This window comes from Pongo pygmaeus, chromosome X (genome assembly GCF_028885625.2).
Source record: "Pongo pygmaeus isolate AG05252 chromosome X, NHGRI_mPonPyg2-v2.0_pri, whole genome shotgun sequence".
In the NCBI taxonomy this organism is placed as follows: Eukaryota; Metazoa; Chordata; class Mammalia; order Primates; family Hominidae; genus Pongo; species Pongo pygmaeus.
Window position 1 is genome coordinate 31,890,638 of NC_072396.2, and position 19,091 is coordinate 31,909,728.

The following is a 19,091-nucleotide window of genomic DNA, read 5'->3' on the forward strand; positions in this document are numbered from 1 at the left end:
CCAAACTGTACAACTTCAAAGACCATCCCTGTAATATTTATTAGTCAGTGATTGAACAGTGAGGGCTACTGAAATCAATTTGCAAGAAAATGTTCACTTGTGAAGTGCTGTTTCACTGTCTTCCAAATATGTTTATTTCTGTTTTACTTTTCCATAGAGACAACTCACATTTGAGGACTGTAGCAAGGGCTTATCAGTTGAGGGAATATAACAGAGTGACATTCAAGTCTTAGAGAGCAAGAAGAGCAGGAGATGTGGTCTCCATGCTTCAAGGGGTTTTAGGAAACCCCATGACCAAGCCGGTTTATGATCTGGAGAAGGGGTAGGCAGGACTGGTACTTTATATGCGCAGCACAAGGAGGCTGCAGCTTGCAGCTTCATGGAAAAAGTGTTGCTTGTTCTCAGGCATTTCTCAGCTCGGAAAGTGAGTGTATACCAATTCCGCATATAAGTGCAGAGCAAGGAAAGGTTACCTTCTATTGAGACCACCCTGCATTCAGGCCTCCTCTATTTCCAAAGGTCATCCAGATGTGATATAAGCACCAGGGAAAAAGGAAGAGCAAAGAGAGGAAGCACACACATGTGTGCCCACATGTACAAGGGCTCACACAGGTCCTTACTAGTCACACTGTGTAACAACAATGTCCCATCTCCAGGATATTTTTAAGGACCGTAGCATCTTCTATAGGTCTGCAGAAAAACATTTAGCTGAGCTGATAAGCCTGATCAGACAGAGACAGGAACCACCAAGAAAAGTCACCATCTGGAATGGACTTCAAATTAGAGGAACATAGGCAAGAAATAAACTTGTACCAAACACAATTCTAAAAGGAAAGGGAAACAGTGTATACAATTTACAGGAGAATCCCACATAGAATGAATGAGGGCTTCATGTAGCTCCCCATCTTCTAAAGAAATCTCATGACTGTTGGCATACATACATTCCTGCCTTTTTAAAGAATTTATTTTGAAGGTTAGAATTATGAAAAGGGTTTTAGAAATTATTTTTTTTAATCCATCAGTCGTCGGCAAAACTGAAAATCTCCTTTACTGGAAGAAGGAAGAAATTCTAAGCCCCCAATTCCATTGCCCATTTGTGAGTTAAGATACTAGTCCTTGATAGGTACTATTCTCCCAATTATCTGTGATTCTGGGGGACCTGAATAACATAGATAAATGAACTCCTCAAACAATCCCAGAAGCTAACCTTTTTCACCTTCAACACACAAACCTTTTATTTTTAAGCAATGCAAAAGAACTAGGAAAACAGATTTAGATTTCACCTTTGCAGTCTTAGTTTCACTTCAATTGCAAACCAGTTCTAAGCAAAAGAAGTGAGCACAAGTGGAAAGAAGAAAAGAATAAAGGGTGTGACTAATCCTTAAAACGAGAAAAACAGTTTTTTAATCATTTAATGCTAAAAATGCTTGGCAACGTAGCCGAAAAACCTTCAGATTTTTTGGAAACTATATGATGAACCAAATATTCACTTCACGGCGTGTTATTTTCTACCTGTGATGAATCCAGAGCCCTACTGGGACACATTTAACCCTCCAAAATAGATAGGAACTATGAATATGGACTGGATGAAACAGTAAGCACAAATCTGCATAACTCATATCTATCTTGTACCTTGAAGGACACACCAAATTTTTGTCTGTGATCAAAACCGATTTTACAGTTTCGTTTCTTACTCTGTGCCTGCCTTCAAAAACAGTAGAGAATTCTCAATAACTCCATGAGAAGAGCCCACATTTACCTGGAATATGCAGACAATATAGAAAAACATGGTGTGCTAGGGAGGAGGGAGTGGAAGGGTGGGTGGCACTGTTTTTGGTAATTGCCTCTTTTCTGCATTTCACTCTCCACATCGGAAATACACTCCCCATATACCATGAACAACCAAAAAGGAAATTCTGAAACCTGTTCACATGTTAATGGGTACATCTTTGTTTGGCCTTTCTGAGAACAATAATGTTCAACATAGATCACAAGTCTGTATGTACATTAACACAGAGATCAGCTTCATAAATAATCCTTAAAACGCTCTTTACATCTTTAAAAAATGTTACTGATTTTGGCCCTGCTGGTTCCAAAGCCTGGCATCAGATATGCCTCTCTGAGCAGTATTTATATGAAGATTTCCCCTCTTCTTCTTCTTTGTACAAACCATGGTAATCTCTCCTTTTCCTTTTTATTTGAGGCTGTGATAGGACCCTGATGCAAATTACAATATAAAGTCATCGACTATGACAAAAGACCCCAGCAACACCTACTTGTCATTAATAAGAAATTAAAGCATTACTCTACTGAGCACAAGGCTGACCTAATTTCCTACCGTACAATTTAAATTTTCTCTCACCGTCTTTAGTTTCAAGTAGTGTGCAAGGTTATTATAACTGCCTCAGAGCTGTTCCTGCTGTCAGTGCTGGAATAATCAGACTTACTGGAATTGCTTTTTTAGTTTCTTAAAAACAAACATTAAACACTTATAAAAAGTAACAAATATCTACTGCTGTGGCTGGGAAAATGGCAGTTGCCTAATTAAAATAAGATTTCTTCTGCCACCATTGTTATTTGGTACTGAAAATATTCCGAACAGTTGCCTTTTTAAAAAACTATCTGTCCACTACTTCCCAGGGAGAAAACTAATCGCTATGCAGCAATATAAAAAGGTAGCGTTCTCTTGCGATCTGCAGAGGATTAGAGTTTGGTTTCATATATAATCTGGAGCCCATTGATCCACACACACAAATGATGTCCCTTTAATTTGAGGATCAGACTCTTTTTCTAGAGGAACCTTGGCATTTGCATGCTGAATTGTTGAACTTGGCTTGCATTGCTGGAATACTGGCAGGGTGTGGATGGTAAAATATATTTTAAAGTTTCTGCTACCGTGGGGCAGGGGTTTGGAGGGGTGGGCATCAATATAAGCATCAGAAATCCATTCTAGTTCCCATTTCTTGTTCCCTGGGATATTTACCATTTTATTCTGTTTGACTAAAGCCAGGGCAAAGATGATTGCCTCGGTGGCTGTTCCAGCTGTTACTTGTCCTCCGTTCTATTTGCTTTTCAAGGTTTAACTCCCACCCACCCTCAACTTTGGCCAAAGCAATTTCTTTTCAGGGTCGTGTCCAATCGGAGATCAAACAATGATGACTGAAACCAATTCCACGGTGTTCAAGGGTCAGAGACCTTTCATATAACCGTGTTGCTTCATTTGCTCCTCTCGCTTCTCCAACAGCAAATGTATCCTCCAAAGAGGGGCTTGAGTAAAAGACAATAAAAAATCTAGGCAAAAAAAGAAAGGTTGATTGGGGGTGTGGGGGGGTGGATGACAAGGAGAGATGACAGGGATAAAGCAGAAGACCAAGAAGAGTTTATTGCCCAAGGAAAAATGTAGATTTCACTTAAAGACGCCACTTAAAAGTTCACCACTTAAATCGGATGGATTTTTTTCACGATGTAAAAACAGTTTATAATTAATATTATGCCTCCCTCAAGCAACTAAACCCCTTCAATTTAAAGCTTCAAACTTAACTTCGAATTTGACTAATATAAGCAAATTCTGCTTATATTAGTTCTGCCCTTTTTATTGCCGTGCTCGGATTGGGAGTGACAAACTTTGCTTGAAGATGAGCACAGACACCTGGAGAAATGCGAGAGAACACCCTAGAAATGACTCCACACCCAATCCCAAAAGGCAAAAAAAAGAAAAGAAAAGCCCAAACAAACAAAAATCCCCCCCTGAAATCTTTGACTTCTGGGCTTTAGTTGTTCTTTCTTTCCTGATTTCTGCAGGTCTTGGGGCATGGAATGAGCACGGTAGAAAATGCAGCGAGGGAAATGTCAGTTGGAATCCTCGGAAGAAATCAGGCAGAAAGTTGACCTTTTGGCACTTGCAGTGCAATGGAAGGTAGCGCCGCGTGCGCCCCTTCCTTCTGCGAGTAAGAGCGACGATTTAGCAACAGCCAGCCTTGCTCACGTCCACACTGGCAGCCTGGAAAGGAGCGAAAAGCTCCCCCGGCCCCAATCCCCGCGTGAGGAACGCGTTATCTCCTCTGGGGACGGGGAGAAATCAGCTTTTTCTCCCCGAGCCCGTCCCAAAGCCGAGGGAAGAGGTTCCCCCACTAGCCCGGCGCCTGGGGAGAAACCCCGGGGGCGCACCTGCAGGCGCGCCGCGGGAACCCGCGGGAGAGGTTCCTAGACGCCCAGCCGCCCGGCGCCCCGGGTCCAGCCGCCGCGGCGGTCCAAGTTTTGACCGCCTCAGCTTGCCCCCTGCTCGCGCCACAAGTGCACGGATTGCGGCGATCAGACGGGGCCGGGGCCGCGATCCACTTACCCTTTGAGCTGTTCCCTCATGGCTGCAAGGGCTCCGCGGTCGAGGGTGGGTACGAGTGGAGGAGTGAGCTTCCCAGAGCCGCCGGGCTCCCCGAAAGTGGAGCGCCGCCGCCGCCGCCGCCGCCCAAGCTCACAGCTGAAAGCACTGCGGAGGAGCCGGCGCGGGCGGGCCGGGGAGGGGGCGCTGCGGCCAGACGGGGCGGGGCCGTGTCGAGCTCCGCCCCCCACCTAGGGACCTGGGAACCCGGTCACCCAGAGACTGGGCACTTGGGGCTTTCAAAACGGAAAGGAAAAAGAAAAGAGAAAGAAAGAAAGAAAGAAAGAAAGGGGATGGGGATTTAAGGTAGACCCAGGAACCTGGAAGCCACACACCGCTCTGTTAACACCTCCTTAAAGCCTCTAGCAAAACTACTTGTTGCCTAAATAAATGACCCAGGTGCAAATGACCTCATCCCAGATAATTAAGAGTGTGGGCTTGGAGTTTTCTTTTTAAAAAATAAAAGAAAAAAAATTATATACATAATTCTCACTCTCCCTTCCTCCTCAGTTTTAGATTAAAGTGGCTGGCGATAAGGACGTGAAATTGCCGTTAGGCTCATCCCGGGCTAAAAGCGATTGTTAAAAAGACTTTGTATTTGGATTTGTGACATAGCAGCGGATCTCAAAATGTAGTCCCTGGGAACAGCAGTATCAGTATAACCTGCGAACTTCTTAGAAATGAAAATTCCCTGGGCCCGGCCCAGACCTATTGAACCAGAAACTCTGAGCATACTGTTTGAGAGTCACTTGGTATGGACTCTCTAAATTAAGACAATACCACCAGTGCTGTTGCACGGTTTGGTCCTTTAGTATTCTTTTAGGAAGATCTAGAAGGAACTCGTTTCCAATAGAATATTTTATTGGAAAAGTTACAGGGCCTGAACAGTTCAAATAATTCTAATTTTAGAGTTTGCAATATGATGATAGAAGTTAACTACACACAATTATTTCAAGCTTGGAAATATTCAAAAGAAGAAGAAAGCCTTCATTAGCACAAGATTTTTCTGCAAACTTCACATAACACCTTAGATTAGCATCCGAAGAGCATCTTACGATAAACTGTTAGTGATATTTTCACTGTCCTTCTTTGTCCATTTATTTTGTTGGCTTGCTTTTCTTTTTATTTTCTTCCAAACATTTGCTTTCCACTCTCCTTTCTGATTGATTCATTCCACTTCGGTCTACAGTTTAAATGTGGTCCCCTTTTTAAAATTTATTTCTTAAGGGATGGGGGTCTCACTGTGTTGCCCAGGCTGGTCTCCCAACTCCTAGGCTCAAGCAATCCTCCCACTTTGGCCTCCAAGTGCCTGCGATGACAGGTGCATGCCACCATGTCCGGCTTCTTTTGAAATAATCCTTTTCTGGCTCAACATTTTTCCCCCTAGAATGTTTTAGGTGGAAGGACACCCATTTTGCTTTATCTAATGCTACAGCATGGCAAATGAGGCAAAAATAAAGTATGTGGACAAAAGCAAAAGGGAATGCCAGGATTCTTTATTACCTTTAACAAACCAAATATAAAGGTAAATGTTATCACTAAAGATATGTGCATATAAGTATGATCGGTATTGCTATTTTTAAGCAAATATGGCACTTCTTCTGGCATTCTGGCTCATACACTGAGATTACTTAGTGTTGCCCTTTAGCAATTTTTAGCTAGTGAGTTGTGGAGGCAGCTGCTATTACGGTCTGAGGGGGGCACACTAAGATTTGCTTTGGCTGAAGTTGTCCCTTGGTCTAACAGTATATTCTAGGTCTGCTCCTATCTTTGGGGAAGAGGGATTAGTGTCCTGTAATGAGGAAGTAGTGCCCTTTGCAGTAAATCAGAGACAACAATCTCTGTGTCAGTGTGGCAAATCACTTAACTACTGTTTATGTTTATTTCAACTAAAAGACAGAAGCTCAGAGCATAGACATTTGTAAATATTACAAATCGATAAACTAAGGATTTGTAACACCTGGATAGTAAGACATTTGTCACTCTCTTCCTTTCCTGTTTTTTGTTTGTTTGTTTTACACTTTTAAATTACCTGCTCAAAATTCAGGAGTTCTGACACGCTTCTCTATAAATGCTTAAGTCTCTTTTCTCAGTGTCCAATTAGAAAACTACTAAGAATAATCTGTTGACAAGAAAAAAGAATGGAATAAGAAATCACTATTCAGACTTTTTTTTTTTTAAATTGACAGATGGCAATCCTCAAAAATACATCTTTAAGTTCTTTTTTAGACTGGAGTTATAGGCACTTGAAGACTTGTTCCCAAATCTTGATGTCATATTATAATTAAATACTGAAACTATTAAGAAATGACGCGGACATCACAGAGACTGTTTTGTTGTCAATTGCAGTCAGATTATGAATTTTGCTTATTGGAGGAAAGCATTTGGAAAAGAACATCACTGATATACCTTCGTGTCATATGTAAATTATGTAGTGATGCTATGTATGATAATATATTGTTTGTTTATAGTAGATGTTTCTTCTTCTCCTCCTTCTGATTATTATTATTATTATTATTATTATTACTGTTTTGATATGAACCACGGACATGAAAAGAGCCTGCAGCTCTGCTACCAGAACAAACTTCAGCTAAAATTTTGACTTCAGAATCAGCCATGACCTACTTGTTTCCAGTACCACTGTTTAGAATGGTGCAAGGATTGGAATTGGGGAATCCAGCTCCAAGACTCATGCGCTTAGCTATTCTGCTATGCTGCCATGAAGAGACATGGCTTCTTTTCCTGTGGGAAAGGTCTGTGTTTTTTCTAATATACTCACAGACAATCTCACTGATGGCTCAGAGCAGAGAAGAGTAAATTTGCTAGAAATAGAGATAAAGAAGAAATGAAATGGGATGAGGTCAAAGAAGGCGACCCAGTACATTTTCCCATAGCCAAAACTCTGGTCTTTGAACCACTTAAACTTTGAGGGTATCTTTAGAGAATAAGGGCATCTCTGACCTAAGGGACTGTGCAGGATACTTCCCCATTCTCCCCTCCATCTCTATTCTTTGTCGTTCTCCATTCTGCTCTGTGCCCCAGGAGGTCGGACCTCTGTGGGGACATCACAGGCTTTCCTGCCGTTTGGCTTCCTTTTGCTTTCAGCCAATTGGGAGGCAGTGATGAAAGACCTATAGAAGGAGAAGAAAGGACAGGAGCAGAGTGATGTTTGGGTATTTATTCTTCAGGTTCCCTTCTACTGATCTCTGGCCTGGCAGCTGCTGAGTTCCTTGACCTGCAGCCACAAGTCTTGTTGGCCAGTCCTTTCCTACAGCAACAGTATTCCACCAGTTACGCAAACCATTCCTCCCTTTACCCCTTTGGGCAAAAGTTTACCATTCCTTGTTTTTTTTTTCTTCTCCTAGCCTGCCTAGAGCCTTGTAAATAGCCTTTTCATTATACTCTCTTCAAGTGCTCGGTCTGAATGTACCATCTGTTTCTCCCAGGACCCTGACCAAACTGAGACCCATCCAGCCAAAGCCACCCTCTGGGGCAATAGACTGGATGCTGAGTGGGGACTACTGATAGAGGAGAAAGTCAGATCCCCCCCACACTGGGGCTAAAAAGCAGATGAGACTCAGTCATTGGATAAATATTCATAGAAGCCTCCTCTGTAGGCCCACAAAGAGCTTCTGGCCTTTTGAGGGTAAAGGCAAATCAACAATTATGAATGGTGACAACAGCAGGTGTGAGGGTAAAAAGGATGCAACCAGCTTGTTCTTTACAAGAGCTTCAACGGTCTGCTTGATCTTTTGGAGAGAATGTCAAGATAAGGGTTAGAGAAATGGGCCAACTGGAAAGGGCTTAGTGTGACAATCTGGAGTTTGACTTGTATCCTGAAAGGTATGAGGGAGCTTTTTAAGGAAGAAAGAATTAAAGCATGAGTGTGGCTCTGTCAGGTTTGTCTTTTAGAAAAATCACTCAGGCAATGGTGTGGGGGGGGGCTTGATCAGAAGACAGAGTCTGGAATTCAGACATCAGGTACAAGGAGATTGCAGTATGAGGAGGATCTGAATTACAGCAGTGGCAGAGGAGGTGGAGAAATGATACAATAAGGTTCCAACTACAGGAGTCTTGACTGACTGGATGTATGAATGGAAGAGAGGGAAGAAGAAAGCAATAGTCCTCAAGCTTGGCCGCCCTTTGGAATCACTCAGGGATTGTTAATAAATTTAGATGTTTGGGTCTCACCACCCTGAGATTCTAATTTAATTGGTCTTGGACATGAGGATTTCTAAGACTCTCCAAGTGATTCTAATATGCAGTGAAGGTTAAGGACCATTGTCCTTGAGTGATAACCAAGATTGGATGAGTAGCATTCTCTGAGCTAGGAATTTCAGGAGGAGAGGGCAGAAGAGGGTTAGGAAAGAGATGATGAATCCAGTCTTGAACACAATGAATTGGAGGTGGTGATGTAAAAGTGCAGGTATCGAAGAGACAGTTGGACATCTGAGTCTTGAGCTCAGAGGGAAGATGTCTGAATTGGAGCTATGGATTTGCAGTGTACTGTTGGAAGGGTCTTGGGTTCGAATGAGCCCATCTAGTGGAGGGTGTGAAGGGCCAACAGCTGAAGCTAGGCTGTTTGTACCTTCCACAAACACATCTTTTTCCTTTCTGGGTTGCATGTGGTTTCAATGTTGGCCTGATGCTAGCTGTGTAAAAATGAGGAGTGGCATAGGAAAGGACAAAGACAAGGAATGGTTTGAACTGGGTACTTGCCTGGAGGGATGGTTCCGAGAGACTTCACCAACTCCTAGGGTTCAGCTTCTCTCTATCTATAGTGTGCCCTAAGTTTAAGTATAACCCGCATCACTTTATAAAAATGCATTTAGAGTATAGGTATCACTTCAATTAAGTAGAATACATATTCTATAGTAAAATGTCAACATTTGGGTATACAATAAAGACATAAGAATTCCATGTTCCTCTTTGCATAGTACAAGTACTAACCATGAACAGTGATTCAGACATCTAACAAATGGGTTGGCGTATGGTGAATCATTGCTGGTTAGGGCAAATATTATAGCATACTAATTGAAATATATATAACAATCCCCCTAGATCAATCTGAAACCAACATCTTCTGGATGTAAGAATATCCAGCCAGTTCACATTAACCAGCAAATGAAGAGGCCTCTACGTTCAGACACAGAGCACTTCACACCCACACAAAAGCCTATTTTTCCAGGCCCTGTCTCTTTAGGGAGGCAGAGTAAGCCAGGCTCAGGAAAGTTCTCTGTGAGCCAGCTGCCATCTAAACCAGAGATTTCACCAGACAGGTTCTAGATAAAGTCGAGCTCTGCTTCACTCTCATGCAGTTTTCTTTTAATAAGATTTCTCAAAGCTTCACAGAGCCACCTATATCAAGCCGAACATCTAAAAAGATGTGAATTTTAGCATCTTCACTAAAATAAAGCCATACTTCATTAACCTCACAGGCCGACGGTTGCTTCATGGGAAAGAATTTGGAGTACCTATTAGCCTGCCGGCTATAGCGATAACCCACGTATATGACCCACACCACCTCCTGCTAAAAATGGATCACTGGTTAATGTGGTTCAAGTATGTCTGACTACAGCATTCCCGGTCTACCTTAACAACAGCTCAAACTTGTAAGTATTTGTCTGCCTTTCCCCACCGATTGTGCCAAATAAGCGGAATTTCAAAACTAGGCAGAAATTCTTACACTCTGCATAATCTCTCTTCCTCTTCAGCTACAAATAAGGCTTTGTATTCGATTAGACTCACAGCAGGTGAAAACCCCAATTAGTGAATTCATTCTGAGGCCTGTACCTTCCTCCCACACAACACATTTTTGTAAAAAAATCGGGGAAGTCTGGGTCTCTTCTCAAATCAGAAGTAAATTAACCCTTTGATCTACGCAATCAAACTATGTACTGCACGAAGACCTTTCACTGCAAAATGGGAGGATGTTGAAGGATTCCTCCTTCTTGACTCCATAAGGGAGGTTACAGAAAACTCTATTTTATCAGACTTGATTGTTTTCTTCAAATCCATAAATACTCTCAGCTTTTCTGATCAATCTAGAAATTACAGTTTTTCTTTCTACCTGAAACTCACAATGCCAATATCATCTAACAAAAGATTAATGGACAGTCTACTACAAGAGAGAATTACTTTTTAGTTATGTTCTTATTTTGGTGTATTTGAGGTGAGAAAAAAAATTAAATTTTAGTTTAAACAGTATGCTTTGGCCTTAGGAAAGGCACAAAGTCTACATTTCATACTTTATAAATATTTACATTTGTCAAAGAAAATTCACCATTGGACAAGGATACAGGTTTGGTTGAACATCAAAAAAAATCAAGGCAGCTTTAGTTCTTAGAGTGATTTACTCATACTTTGTCAATTGCTTCTCTGGAAACAATTCACAACCTAGTTTTATTTATGAACATATGATTAAAAAACAGCAGCTTTGTCTTTTTAAATTGTTTTAGTCCTGTCACTTTTCTTGAAACAAGTCATAGGACTTATCCACAAGAAAATACTGAGCATATATCAAGTAGTAATGCAGCTTTAAGAAGTAGTCATCTGTTACTGTCAGAGGTTCATTTCATTTTGAGTCTTTTTAATTAAAATGCAAAGTTCTACATACATGCCTGCCTAAATTACCCCTTTCTGAAATACTCAAATTTCATAAAAAAATTTTAAATGCTAATGTAACCATTGTTAATACTCTCGACTTGCTTCTTGAGATTTGGAAAAAAGTAAACAAAGGAATTACCAGTCAATTAAGTGAACAAGGAAGTCATCCTAAGTTGAAACAGATAAAGAAAATGTAATAATCAAATGCTACAGATGAAGACACCAGCGTTTTTTTTTTTTTTTCTGAGATGAATATCTACAAGAATCACGCTTTATCAAAAGCAGCTTCCTTAATCTTCAGCAAGCGTAGCTGTGTATGGCATGAAGATAGAGGGGACGAGTGTCCAGACCAATTCCACCCCTTAGAGGAGGGTCATTTAACCCTTTATAGGCAAGTCACTTAACCACTTGGAAGCTTTTGTTAACTCCTCTATAGAATGTGGATAATACTGCCATTTTGTGGGTCAAAATGACACAATGACTCTGACAGCAATTTGAAGGCTGGGGAATGCTGTGTTCATGCAAAGCTGCCTGTCAGGCAGGTATGATTTCTTAAAAGAGAACTCAGTATGTTCAGGAATAGTTAGGTATACAGAACCAAATAAATTCACTTTAACATTCTGTTTTAGATTGTCGTGTGAGGGGAAAATGAGAGGTCTGAGTTTAGTAAACTGCTCTTTTGTAAACTGCTCTTTAGCGGTTTACAAAAGGCACCTTTCCTCTATTTGCTTTTTACATTTAAGAAGGAAGCAAGTAGGAAAAGTAAGATTTTTTTTTTTTTTTTTGCAAGATAAGGCACTAGCTATAGCCTGAGATAGGCATAAAATTCACAGCATTTGCTATCATTCAGTGGGGCTGAGATTAAAATATGAATAGTATTCACGCATGTTAAAAGGTATATCCATGTTCATATTCTCAGACAGCAGAAACCTGGAGTAGCCAGAGAGCAAGTGAATATTGATTTGGTGGGGGACAGTGAGGGAGAAATATCCCCTAGCTTGATGGAGAAAGTCTCCTGGTGGCAAGCCTTGAACAGGCAGCATGTGGTAGGAATTCCACACAAAGACAGGGATCCATAAAAGGGGAAATAAGATAAAATCCACTTTAACCAATTAATGATCTACCAATGTCTGAATCTTGTACTCCAGCTCTGGCTTACTTTTGTCAAGGCATGTTTTGAAGATGAAAGGAAAATACAGATGCAAGAAACTTTTATTTATCCACAAATTTCCAAGAAATGTTTTTTATGTGCTCTATCTAGACTAAGTTTCTCTATTAAATACTATCCTATATTAAGTTCTTTAAATAACTTCAAACATAGTATTTATGGAACACTTACATATGTATTTGCTTATCATTTAAACTCTTCTCATTTTTTCTTTATGGTTGCTAAAAACTGGGGAGTGTTTGGAGAATGACACAGAAATACATAAAAATTTCAACATTGTAATCCAGTTTTTTTTTTTTTTACTAGTGGGATCCCAAGGAAATATGGCCTTTTCCTTAAGGAGCTTATGATCTAATGAGGGAAGATAGACCCATATATAGCTAAACACAATATCAGACAGATTATAATAATTACAGAAATAGAGAGAAAAAAAGTAGCAAAAAGGGAAAGGTGATTAGTTTGGCCTCTTGGGATTAGACAATATGCACTTCAATTAAAAACTAAGTAAGCTTTAATCACCTAGTTAGTTCTTAAATCAGGTTGTGTGTGTGTGTGTGTGTGTGTGTGTTTTCTTTTTGCTAGAATATGAAGAGTTGAAACAAGTTTCTTACATTGACTCTGTGAGCTAATCGCTCATATTAATAATTTACTAAGGTACAGAGTTTTTATGTTAATATACAGCTGTGTTATGACATCAGTTTATGCTTTTTAGGAATTCAAAAATGTATTTGGCCAATATTGGATTTGAAACCTTGGGAAGGCTAACTGGCAGAAAATACTACTTTTCCCATTAGGACATCAAAGCACATTATTGAGTTAATATGAATAAGACCTTCACGTGGGAATTGAAGTCCTCACAGCTTGACCTACTCTCATCTCTTAGAAACAGGTTCACAAAGAATTGGAAGCCTCTTTGCATATGATGGATAGAGGAGAAAAAATTGGCACCACCCGTACTTTTGAATATCTTTCTTTTTAAAATAGAATTAAATTTGAGGTGGGAAGAAACAATGGTGGAAAAGAGGGTAGGGATCAGAATGGAAATGTATGCCAAGTAGATGATGACAACAGCCCAGTTAAGAGTGGATGAAAGTCTGAACTAAGAAAGGAGCACTGGGAATTTGTGGAGAGGCTGAATTCATGACAGGTTATAGAATAAAATCAATGCTACTTTTGAGCCAATTGAATGTGAGGGCTAGAGGAAAAGGAAAAGTGTAGGATTCTTGATAATGGCCCTATTAGCTGTGCATTCATGGATTCATATTTGTGTATATACTATGTACATATTTATACCGTGCATTGTTCTGTAAAGGCTTTAGGGCAACTTATAACAATGTGTAACTCTTAAAAATTAATAAAACCCAGCATTAAGGAAATATAAATAGCATAAAACTTTAAGAAGGGAGAAAAATTTAGAACACAGATTTGTTTTTTGTCTTTTGTTTTTTGTTTTGAGACCGAGTCTCACTCTGTCACCCAGGCTGGAGAGCAGTGGCATGATCTCAGCTCACTGCAAACTCCGCCTCCCGGCTTCAAGCAATTCTCGTGCCTCAGCCTCCCAAGTAGCTGGGATTACAGGTGCCTGCCACCATGCCCGGCTAATTTTTTGTATTTTTGGTAGAGATGGGGTTTCACCATGTTAGCCAGGCTGGTCTTGAACTCCTGACCTCTAGTGATCAGCCCACCTTGGCCTCCCAAAGTGTAGGGATTACAGGTGGGAGCCACCGTGCCCAGCCAGAACACAGATTTGAAGATCACAGTGCTTGATGTGGTTATGAAAATTTTGCTATGCATACCCACCAGAATGAGAAAGACAAACAATACAGTGTTAGAAAGGATGTGGAGCAACTAGAACTCTCATGCTCTGTCAGTAGGAGTGCAAATTGGTACAACCACACTGGAAAACTGTTTGGAAGAATGTACAGAAGCTGAACACACACATACCCTATAACCCAGAAATGCTACCCCTTGATATAGTCCTCAAAGGAATGCATACATATACTCATCAAATGGCATGTCTTAGAATGTTTATAACATCGTTTTTTCTACCAAATGCCCATCAACAGTACAGTATATAATATATTGCAGGATATTGACACAATGGGATATTACATAGCAATTAGAATGAACAATCCACCGCTTCATACAACAGCATGGATGAATCCAGGTTTAAAGAAGTCAGACACAAAAGAGTACATGCTGTGCAATTTCATTTATATAAAGGACAAGAACAGGCCAGAATATTTAATGGTGTTCAAAATCAAGATTGTGGTTACCCTTGGAGGATAGGTAACTATCAGAAGGGCACACAAAGGGTCTTCTAAAGGCTTGTAACGTTCTGTTTCTTGATTTGGATGCTGGTTAAATGAGTGTGCTCAGATTGTGAAAATTCACTGAACTGTACATTTAAGTTTAAGCCATTTTTTTCTATTTTTTTTTAAATTGACAAAAATTGTATATCTTTATCATGTATAACATGTTTTGAAATATGTATACACTGTGGAATGGCTAAACCAAGCTAAGTAACATATGCATTACCTCATATACTTATCATTTCTTATGGTGATAATACTTAAATCTACTCTCTTAGCAATTTTCAAGAATATAATAGATTTTCATTACCTATAGTCACCATGGTGTACAATAGAGCTCTTGAACTTATTCCTCCTAACTGAAGTTTCGTATCCTTTAACCAGCATCTCCCTTATTTTCTATATGCCTAATATATTTCAGTAAAAAAGTGTTTTAAAAGGTGGGTATAATTTGGTTGTGGCCTTTGTAGGTGTCAAAGCAAAAGAAAAAATATAAAAGGAAATATGATAGATTTTATTATTTGGATTATTGATAAGGAGGAAAGAGTGTAAGTGAAACAAAGGAAAATCCAAGTCTGGAATGACTTAGATTGAATAAACAGATCTGCATGGGATCTAAGGTGGGAGACACTGCATGGTGTCGACTTTCAGAAAAATCCCTTCAGCAGTTTTCAGTGCCCCTCGACATAAGCCAGGAACACGATGCCGAGGTACACCTGAGTTGAGGCAATCTTAACGGGGGCCGAGGCAAAGTGGGCTAAGAATGCAGCTTTCTGATGGCCTGGCCTGAGGTGGAGATAAAACTAAGTACAGTGTTTTTCAAACTGCAGGTCAGGAACCCTTAGTACGTCATGAAATCTATATAGTGGATCACTACCAGTATTGTTCTTAATGAAACAGAAAAGAATAGAAAACTATGACAGTGTAGAGGTTGGAGTGGGGAGAATGGGTTATAAAACTACCTATTGGGTACTATGCTCACAATCTGGGTAACAGGTCATGAGCCCCAAACCTTAGCATCATGCAACATTCCCATGTAACAAACCTGCACATGTACCTCCTGTATCCAAAATAAAAGTTGAAATTAAAAAAAAAAAAGAGAGAAAATATGAAAGTGTACTATTTGGTATGGATAAGTAATGTTTTGTGAAACTTTTCTTTCAATCATACAAGCATGAATAGACAGAAAAAGATTTACAGATACAGATACGTGTGTGCGTGTGTGTGTGTGTGTGTGTACCAGGATGACATATAAAATGTAATTTTTATAGTGGATTGGCAAAAAAGATGAAAGCTACAGGCTTTACTGCATAAAGAAATGGACGAACTATACATGCCCACTGGACAATCATGCATCATTATAATTTCTCTAGACTAGGATTTGAAAAGAAGTTGACGGAAGACAGTTTGCAGTCTTATTCCCTGGTAAGGGCTGGAACATTACAAGAGACTGGAGGAGGATGAAAAGATTCAGGAGGGGGAGCAAGTTGGGGAGGCGTTCATCAAGTCTGAAGTTCTAACCACATGAGATGCTGCAGGGGCTGAGAATCTGCTCCAAGTCTTAGGGGGTGTCTTCTCTGCCAGCTGTTCGTTTGGGTGGCTGTTTGGGAGTATACCAGGAATCACTCAGCCTTTTTGTTTTCTTCCAAATGGCATGGTGATATTGTCACATTGCAGGAGGAAAAACATTGCTGCTAAAAGTATTGTTAAGGGGAGTAACAGGTAGCTCACGCTACTAAACACAACTGCACGTTGCCTGTCTGAACAAAACACTTCAAAACATAAACTGAGAAATGCCCTTCTGCTTCCGTCTTGCAGTGAGACCTAATTCAAAGTCCTTGCTAGTGTGCTCAGGTCCACGCCAACAAATTGGCAAGTGTGTGCCTGACAGAATGGTCACATTTTAGGGCTGGATGGTCCCCATTCTATTTAATGCTTATAAATTCATCCTATTAAGTGCTTGGGGAAATTTATCTGAATAAGTGTCCATGAAGACTGATAATTATCATGATTTTTAAAAGTATTCTCATATAATTGTAGGAACATTTTAGACAGTCTACAGCCATGGGGATATTAAGCATATTATGAGTAAAAATAACAGCTTTAAGAATAAAATTCCTTTCAAAAGAGTGACCAGCTTTGAAAGTTACCAGAAAGAAACCCGCAATCTTTCTTTTTTCAGTATTTAATCACAGCAGCTTTCATTAAATTCCCAGTAGTAATAAGTGGTTAACTATGTTTGTAATCAGTATTTCTTATATTTTTAAAAGCACTAGATTATGGATGCTGTTTGTCTACCATTGGCTGTGAAGCCACAAACAGTTTAGCCTAGCAACGATTACTCACAAAGCATGAATTTTAACAGCACACTCCATTTTACCTACATCTAAATTCAGAAAAGAATTTAGTCCACAGAGGAACCTTCGTGTAACTTTTCTTGAATATTTTGTGATATCTTGCAAAATGGCCAAAAGTTCTAGCCCTCTCCTTGGTGTCCAGCTCTTGCAGTGTGCCTTTGTATCTCTTCCCACCAACAGGTGGAGTCTTTCCCCACTCCTTACATCTGGGATGGCCCTATGACATGACTTGCTTCGGCTAATGGACACTACCAAACATGACACAAGCAGAAACCTGAGAAGTTTCCATGTGAACTAGCCTGAACTAGCATGTTGGAGGATGAGATACACACAGACCTAGTTGCATCTGTTCCTAGATGACAGCCTGCCAACCATCAGACATATGAGTCAGGTCACGATAGCTTATCCAGCTGCCAGCTGACTACAGATGCATAAGCATGCCTGGCAAACAGTAGTACAACTGGTCACACCACATAAATGGCCCAGTCCACCCATCAAATAGTGAGCTAAGTAAATGACTGGCCGTTGTGTTACAGAGTTTATGAACTATTGTTCAAATTTGGCCTATGGCCTGCTTCTGTACAGCCTCTCAGCTAAGTATGACTACATTTTTAGAGTTGTAAAAAGAAAAAGAACGCGCAACAAAGATGCAAAGTGCTCCACGAAGCCTATAGTGTTTACTATGCTGTCCTTTACAGAAAATGTTTGCTGACCTCAGTGTTAAGCCAGTAAGTTTTGGGGTTGGTTTGTTATACAGCAAAAGTAGCTGTTACACATCTGCTCCCAAGAAAGAATGTTAGAAACTAGGACTTTCTCACAAATTCAGTTAGCACCTAGTCAATTTATCCTTGGTGCATGTCCTCCAGTTGCTTGTTAATAAGATAACGCTGAAATGAATAGAAAGAACAAATACACATATAACCTGGGAAGTTATTTTAGTAATACGCTTCTCAAAAGTAAGATTTTTAAAAAGGGTATTTAGAAAAACAAGTATACAATTTTTAGCAGTCTTATTCATAATATCCTCAAGCTGGAAACAAAATCATTATGCTGAATATAGGAAACCAGATACATACAAAAGTACTGGATGATTCTATTTATAGAAAATTCTTGAAAATGCAAAGTAATACATAGTGAGAGAAAGACGATCAGTGGTTGCCTAGAATCAGGGGTGAAAGGAAAAATGACCTGCAAAGGGGCACAAGGAGGCTTCTGGGGGAGTAAGAACGTTCTATAATCTGACTGTGGTGGTGGTTTCACAAGTACACATCTGCCAAAAATCACTGAACCACTTTAAACGGAGGCAGTTTATTGTGTGTAAATTATTATTTAATAAAGTTTATTTTTAAATTTTTTTTAAAAAAGCGTTTGCCCTAAAATCAAATTTAACATTCAAAAATGTATACAACTGCACAAAGAATGAGGTGCACTACACAGGATGTTTATATAAATATAGGACAGATTCAGGTCATGCTGTCAGTTCCCTTCTGATTAATTCCGAAAATATCAAAACATTAGATTCACAAGTGACCTTAAAGGTTAATGAATTATATCCTCTCATCCAATACAGAAATTGCCTTTAGGGGTGAGACAGTCATTTCAGTCTTGAATATCTACTGTACAGGGAGTTTAATGCTTTTCAAAGTGGTGGATTTTATTTTTTGGAGAGCTCGATTATAAAAGTTTCTTTAATATTTAGTCAAAATATGCTTTCCCATAACTTCCACATATCTGGCTCAATCCATTCTCAGAATAAAACAGAAAAAAAATAACAAAAGAGAGTTCACAGTGGTAATGAATGGGCAAAACTGGCCAAATGAGGTCTTCAGGCAGAGGGCTGAGTTGAGCTTAACAGATGACTGGAGAAGAAACAGCCATGTGCAAAGGCATGGATATCTTAAATACAGGGCCAACGACACAGACTCTATTTTGTGTTGATCTAGATCTATTAATTGACATTCTTTAGATGTCATTATTTAATCGGCTTCAAATTCAGCCTATTACCCAGCCCCACTGTTCTGTATCTTGTACCCAATATTCTCAAAAGAGAACTTAAACAATGTGGTATAAAATCATAAGTTATGCCGTCTGTAACAGTCTTCTCATCTAACCATCAAGTAGACGTAACAAAAATGAAAATGAGGTGCATGTAATATGGCAAATTTTGAGAGTATTATGCTGATTCCCAGCAGCATGTTATCCTATGTAATCATTAATAATCAGTACGATGTCATTTTCCAGGATTTTGTTGCTCATCAACATCAAACTTA

General features: G+C 39.7%; 1 protein-coding gene across 9 annotated transcripts in view; it reads right to left on the bottom strand.

The window, feature by feature from the left end:
* Window positions 1-19,091, bottom strand: part of DMD (dystrophin) — a 2,105,574-nt gene that overhangs the window by 143,242 nt on the left and 1,943,241 nt on the right. For 3 of the 9 annotated variants that reach the window (XM_054470959.2, XM_054470956.2, XM_054470958.2), the window contains exon 1: window positions 4,343-4,531. The exons of 5 other annotated variants lie outside the window; for them this stretch is intronic. In XM_054470959.2, coding sequence (XP_054326934.1) covers window positions 4,343-4,362 — 20 coding nt within the window. In that variant the 5' untranslated portion in view covers window positions 4,363-4,531. Of the gene's footprint in view, window positions 1-4,342; window positions 4,532-19,091 lie in introns of those variants that run through there. One more of the 9 variants, XM_054470957.2, reaches the window with a different exon arrangement.